At 42.9% G+C, this 7,096-nt stretch overlaps 1 protein-coding gene and 1 non-coding gene across 5 annotated transcripts in view; one reads left to right on the top strand and one right to left on the bottom strand.

Annotated features, from left to right (window-relative positions):
• Positions 1–2,084: 2,084 nt before the first annotated feature.
• Positions 2,085–2,156, top strand: trnaq-uug (transfer RNA glutamine (anticodon UUG)). The gene has a single exon. It is a non-coding gene; the product is annotated as a tRNA-Gln (tRNA).
• A 1,315-nt stretch (positions 2,157–3,471) lies between these two features.
• The window catches only part of LOC136936904 (tensin-2-like), a 36,000-nt gene continuing 32,375 nt past the window's right edge, over positions 3,472–7,096 (bottom strand). For 3 of the 4 annotated variants that reach the window (XM_067230613.1, XM_067230776.1, XM_067230698.1), the window contains exons 20-27: positions 6,892–7,023; positions 6,411–6,503; positions 6,102–6,179; positions 5,894–5,971; positions 5,401–5,569; positions 4,976–5,044; positions 4,426–4,455; positions 3,472–4,191 (exon numbers count right to left, since the gene is read on the bottom strand). In XM_067230613.1, the coding sequence (XP_067086714.1) occupies positions 4,047–4,191; positions 4,426–4,455; positions 4,976–5,044; positions 5,401–5,569; positions 5,894–5,971; positions 6,102–6,179; positions 6,411–6,503; positions 6,892–7,023 (794 nt within the window). In that variant the 3' untranslated portion in view covers positions 3,472–4,046. The remainder of the gene's footprint in view (positions 4,192–4,425; positions 4,456–4,975; positions 5,045–5,400; positions 5,570–5,893; positions 5,972–6,101; positions 6,180–6,410; positions 6,504–6,891; positions 7,024–7,096) is intronic. The other variant, XM_067230843.1, reaches the window with a different exon arrangement.

Raw genomic sequence — 7,096 nt, 5'->3', positions numbered from 1 at the left:
AACTCGCACTGGGTAAAATACTAGGCTAGGAAAATAAAACGTGAGATTGAGATGAGTCAAGGCAAGGCGTGTAATTAAGATGAGAAGCAACTGAATTACATGTCGTCTTTAGCCAAATAACATGTATAGCAGATAAATAAGATAAGTAACGAAATACCAAGGAGATAAATGCTACTACTACTATAATATGTGAATATTTTCAGATATTCTTTGATTGACTATTCAAAATGAAAGTTTTTCTTGTTACAAAAATGTATGTATCGTTAAAGCTATAGGCTACTCTAACAAATGCTTTATCTTGAAATGTGTGCTTTTTCCCAGACAGGGAGGCATAACATGTCCTCTCAAAACCGCCATGCAGTGCCATGATGTGTTCATCAAGCCCTCATCAGCTATATTGCAGTCTCATCACATCTCCACTTATCGCTGCATTGATTGTACCTGCAAAATGCAGGGCACTTCCTCCTCCCTGCCGCTGCTTTGATGCCATCGACTGTTTCATGGCTGAGGGATACTTCCTTAAACAATAATAATTACATTCCATTCTACATTGTTTCAATCATGTGTTGGTTAAGAAAAGAAAGTGTTTAATATATCTTAATATCATTATCACAAGCAAACTAGCCAATAGGTTTCTAGAAAACCTGTTCTACATTAGGCTACTGCATATAGGCTATACGTCATAAAACATTAACAGTCTTCAACTATCTGTTGATGCATTGTCATATTTCATATTAAAGTGTGAGGGCATTTTAGTCGCTCTGGCCAGTGCTGAGAGTTGATCCTTGTCCTGTGGCTTGGTCAGTCTCCAACCTGGCACAAGCCCTGGTTCAAGCTGTTCCGTTAATGGGGATTTATTTGCCTCTACCAAAACTTCTGTCAGACATTTATTCGGGAACGGCCATTTTGTGTCCTCTGCTAGGCTACTTCAATCTCCCCTTGCACAGTTCAGGTTGGCTGGACGGGTACCAGGTTGACAGTGGGCGAAACTAGCCCTTGTTCCACAAGAGCAAATGGGATGGGAGGTAAGGACCTAGAAATACGTTTTTTACATAGATTGAAAAACATCTTTAACAAATCACAATCACATAGTACCCTATATTAAGGAACTATGTAATTTTTGTTTTCATTGCCATATCACAGCACACAGTTGCGTAAAAAAGGGGAACACCTGATCTCTGATCTGATCTCCTGCAATATTTGTGCTTTCTACTAGATTGCACGTATTTAAGAGTTCAAACCTGTTTCAAAATATTCCATGGAAAGACTGACCTAGTTCCTCAATGCTAACTGACCTAGTTGGAAACATCAGAGATTTGGGTAGTCCGAGCAGGGTTGGACAGTCAAAATTTGAACATCACTGATTTATGTGTAGAACGTATGGCCTTTGACGCCCTCTGTAGTCCTTGTGACTTGGTGCAACACTTACGTCCTGTTATCTCCAACAACACACGCACAACACGCACTGTGTCGTCTCACTGGCGTTTTGCAAGGACTCATTTTGCTACGCGTCGACTGACTGATTTAGCCACGTTGTAAATATTTAACGAGAACTGTCGGTTAGCATTAGCGTCGTTTTAGTATTTTCAGTTTAACGTGTGTATTTTATATATCTGCATGGCAGGTTAGCGGCGCATACTAGCTCACGTCTTGCTAGCCAGCTAAAGCTAACAGGCTACATCTAGCTAGTTGCATCTTGTGACATCGTATTTCTACAAATAGGCTTTTGCCACATGTAATTTTCAGGACCTAGTTGTTAAATATTTTAATAGAGGAAAGCCAACTAAACGTTTCTGACGGTTTGCTTTAGTTTCAACAAAACGATATTGCTATAGGTAACGTTAGCCTAGCTACCACGAGGATTGCTAGCATAGCAATAGTTGGATAGCGCAGTGCTTGTAGCACATTAGGCTATAGGAAGGGTTGGTCAATAGCTAACCTGATAGCTAGCTACCTTGACCACAGCAAAGTACGCACTCATTAAAACGTGCAAGCTGGTCGTGCATCCCAGATTTTCGTCAAAATGCTTGATTGTGTCACGTCAACGTTCAAATGCATTGATTTCTGAGTTTTCAACTGAGAGTGGTCCCATGGTGTAATGGTTAGCACTCTGGACTTTGAATCCAGCGATCCGAGTTCAAATCTCGGTGGGACCTCTTCCTTTTAAGATGCCAATTGTATCGTGATTATATAACGTTACTGACAGGTGAAGGCGTATACGGAAATAGTTATATATATAGCATCGTTGTAATGTTATACTCAAGAAGAATGTCAATTGTTCAGACGATGCAGAAAGAGTTCTCAATTCTTTTGAAATGACTATCATGGGGTGACTTTTTGGGGTGATGTTTGGATGTAGATCCATAAATAATTGTTACTTTTATTTTAGTGCATGTTTGAGATTTCTATTATGGTGTAAAATAGGCAATATGTTTGCATACAATGCAGAGGTGGGCTAAGTGGAGAGAAAATGCATGTATGTATGTAAGTGCATCAGTGAACATGTGACACAATTGGTTTGACATTTTATTTGCTTCATTTTCAGTCAAATTACTTACTCTACTCTTCTGCACTATACACTTTAACATAGGATGAAAATATATTAGATATTTTTGTCATATAAAGGTCCATATAAAAATACAAACAAACACAGTTGCTGCCTAAATCTTGCAAAGATTTTGTCTTGAAAAACACTTTATGGCAACAAGCAGCAGGCCTTTGAAAACTTGAGTGCTTTTTATAAATGACTTTGGCTTGATTTGTGGCAGCGTTAAACACGCTTGAATATAAAGCATTCTTTCTCAGTTGATTCACTATTTCGACAGTGATCTGACGAATAGCAGACTATGAAAAAGTTGATCTATATCCAAAAACAAAAATGTAATACAAACCTATGATAAAGAACTCAAACTTTGGCATAATGTAACTGCATGATGTGTAGATCTAAATGAATAATACAGTGCAGTTAAAGTACTGTAACACTCGCCAACACTGACGTCATGTGTAGTTGTGCTTGAAATACCAAAAGCATTTTTCTGCTTAATAAAAAAAAGGCTAATAACACAGTTTTGTATTTTGTGTTTTAGAATCTTTTGCACTACAATGTAGCCTTCACTGTCGCAATATTTGTCTGCTAAGGCCATGGCCACATAAATGCCGATTGATTCCATCTGCATTATCTTTTAAGTTTTGCTTTTTCAGAATCACCATGGTCCAAGTTTATTCTGTTTAATCATAAGGAATAACAGGGCGCAAAGAAAGGCGCTTTTGGACATAATGCTATGTGGTATGCAAGGTGTTGAAATGTTGTATTATTTACTGGAGGATTTAATCAAATATCGACGCTATCACATTTTTCAATAAATTGACTTTCCTCTGTGTCTAAATACCACAAAAAATCTTTGGTTGATTGATAAAAAACTGACCACAGTCCAACATTCAGAATACAAATGAATACATACATACCCCCCCCCCCCCCATACCTTTCAACCAACACACATGTCCCTGCCATGGGGGAGGCTTACTTTAGACCAACTAAATACTGAAAGGAAAAATTTATATAATCTGCTTATGTGCAAATGGATTGTCAGTCACTAATAAGCTTGATTAGGCTTGCCCATGTCAGACCACATTCTTTCTAACATGACAAAGTCTTGCACTTCATATAAAAATGGCAGTGTAAAAAAACAAACAACTAAACTAGACATTCTTTTTCAAAACTCGCTTAGATAAAAAATACATTTGAATATTGAATTAGGATGAGTATAATTCTCTACCACCGTCTCCGTGTTGGCAAATGAAAGACCATAAAGTCAGTCTTTGCCCATCTGCATGAAACAGCTTTCTCATGCCCACCCGCACAAGGGCCGACTGATTTCACATCCATAAACACGCACACACACACGATTCACCTCCACTCTCTTCTTCACAAACCTCCCCCATCCTCATCCTCTCACGCAAACATATCCCACCACACGCACACAAACAAAACTACAACCTGTTTCCCAAGAACCGTGGATAACCGTCCCGGTCTCCCCCTCCCCTCCTCAGCGTCTCTGCTGAGGCCCCAGCATGACCTTGTTGATAAAGTTGACTATGGCCACGGCAGGCTGATCGGGATCCATCTCCGCAAACAGGTGACACACGTTCTCCGACGCGCTGCCTGTCCGCCTTGCCACGAAGCCGAACACCCTGCGTTCGAGGAACACAGGAAGTGGGACGAGTGAAGGGAAAGTTCAATACAACACGATGAGAAATGCTTTGCAATTCGAAGGGGACCGTTCAAGGGAGAGTCGGACAGTACAACAGCATGTGGGGGGTTTCTGATCGAAGATGACAAAGAGAGTTTGCACAGAACGCCATGGGACTTTTGAAAGGACATACACACACACACACACATACACATACAAGAAGACAAGCACTTACTTGCTAGACGTGCTATCAGACTTAGTCCACCTGAAGCACAGATATATAGACAAGAGGCACAAGGCTTAGAATTACACAGACACAAATAGCACATACAAAGAGTCACACATAGCAGGGACGTGCACAGGGTTATTCAACTTACAAGAGGAAGAGAGGCACACTAAGAGAGTCTCAAACTATGGAACAAGATACATCAACAGAAGACTCAGTTGTTAGTATTGCAGTATTCAGCCATTCTAAACTTTTTAACTGAGACAATCAGCCGTGTCAAGGTTGGGATCAATACCATTTACATTTTAGTCATTTAGCAGACGCTCTTATCCAGAGCGAATCCAGAAAACCACTTCCACTGGGACAACTGCTGAAATGGGATCTAGTCCCCCAATCACAATACAACACAGATTCTAAAGCAATTAACAATGGAAATGAATTTTCTCATAAGTGCCTATTTAAGTCAGGATACTGTATATACACTCACGGCTACACTACGGGATGCGTAGTGTATGTGTGTGTGTGGGCTGGCACAGATTTCCCAGCTCATCCCGCTCACCTCCGATCCTGAGGATCCACACTGCTGAATGTTACACTGTTGATGGGGTAGTGTCTCCTAAAAAACAATCTACAAGGACAGGAAGAGAAAGGGGGAGGGAGAATGAGGAAGGGGTGGACAGGAGAACAGAGAAAGTTATAACAGAGTCTGGTGTAGACACAGAGAGTTTGAAAAATGTGGGCATTACCACTTGCGGAAAGTTATAAATAAGCTTCTGTTGTTGCCTGCATTAAAACCATATAAAATGAGGACACCTATGTTTAATAACAGCATATTTGCTATAGTCATTACAGCCATCAAACGCATCACACACGGCCAATTCGAAAAGCAGCGCAAATCTCTACAAATGGATATGTCGGTGAGCGCTGGGTCTCAAAAACAGGTTAGGGCCAGTTTCCTGAGGGCAGAGCCCAGACCAGGTGTACCTTCTCTGGCTGTCCGTCAGCGTGATGCCCTGCGTGGAAACCTTGAAGTGGACCACTGTGGGGGTCGGACGAGGACTCTGGGTCAAAGTGCAACTGGTCGCCTTGGAGATGGCCTGAGGGCCCGTCAATGACTCGGTCTCCACGGAGTTCAGGTACAGCACGTTACAGGCTGAGGAAGGAAACTATGGTTTAACCTGGATAGGTCGCAAAGAGTTATTACAAATATATAACCGGGTCACGTGCTATACGTTATTATAACCACCGGGTATTAAGGTCGTGGGAGCAGCCTGCTGGTCGAAGCGAGCATCGCATCTGTATTTCGAGTGACCATATTCAAATCAGAAGTCAGATTTATAGAGAGGCAATTCAGGTCAATCTCAGCATGACACAGTTTGGGAGACTGACTGGTTTGACAGGGGCTTTTGGAGCTACCTTTCCCAGCGAGCACTAATACGCATTATATTCAGGGCTGGAAGGCAATGTGGGGACTGACCTGCTCCCTGCTTGAGAAGGTCTGCGGCGGTGCTGGTGTTGGTGCCACTCTGCATCAGCTGCAGCTCACCCACAAAATCTGAAAGCCCAGAGCAAGGACACACCCAGGACGCCTAGTTACCACACAACCTTAGAACATGTGTGCCGTCCCCAAATTGGAATTGAAACGGGCAAGACTAGATAAAAACGTCTTTTTTGTGTCTGTTTACCTTTCTCTGGGATGCGCAGTGCACAGGGTAAGGAGATCGGAGTGATGGAGTGCTGGTAAACGAGCGCTGACAAACTTCCTGAAATGTGAAGAGAGAGAGAGGGGTAGACAATAAACGAATGCAGAAGACGAGTGGAAAAAAATAGTAGAACAGCAAGGGAAAGAGCCGATGGGAGAAAATGTAATTGTGGGGAGATCCGAAAGCGCTCCTGAAAGTCAGGAACATGTGGAGCGCTTGAATGTTGGAGAATCGTGACCTCTAGTGGAAGAATGATGTTATTACAACACTGTCTGCTATCTATCAGCTCACCGAAGCAGGACTCATTCTGACAGCCCTTAATCTTCACGCCACGAGAGCCAGTCTCAATGAGGAAGTGTCTGACCAGCTGCTCCTGAGGATCTCCTGAGAGAGAGAGGGAGACAGAGAGAGAGGGAGGGAGGAAACAGAGAGAGGGGTGAGAGAGAGAAACAAAGACAGAGAGGAGGGAGGGAGGGAGGGAGGGAGGGAGGGAGGGAGGGAGGGAGGGAGGGAGGGAGGGAGGGAGGGAGGGAGGGAGGGAGGGCATCAACTACACAAACAGGTTTATCTCAAAGCTTTCCTACAATTATTGAAATCACAAACCTTTTTACTTTCCTCAAGAAACCTGCAAATCAAAGCTACGACATGTTGGCAAGCTGACTAACCAAACATTGTGAGAGTCAGCATGCGTAGGATTTTACTCAAGTGGAAGAACTCACAGACCCATTGAAACCCAGACCCCGTAACATGGAGTTGCTTTCTCCATCCTTACCTTTACCGCAGGTGCTGTTGGTGTTAGGGGGAGGAGTGGCCACCTTGAGGGCCAGGCCGTACGCTCCCTGGAAGGAGTTGCTATCTCGGATGAGGAAGGAGCCAGGCGGTTTGTCCTTCAACACGGCTATCGCTATGGAGAGACAAGAATGTGAGGACAGGTTACGATAGATGGTCACCACAGGTGCTTCTATAAAGTTGAAAGT

This window comes from Osmerus mordax, chromosome 1 (genome assembly GCF_038355195.1).
Source record: "Osmerus mordax isolate fOsmMor3 chromosome 1, fOsmMor3.pri, whole genome shotgun sequence".
Lineage (NCBI taxonomy): Eukaryota > Metazoa > Chordata > Actinopteri > Osmeriformes > Osmeridae > Osmerus > Osmerus mordax.
The sequence above is the reverse complement of the archived record's forward strand: the minus strand, read 5'-3'. Positions and strand labels throughout refer to the sequence as shown.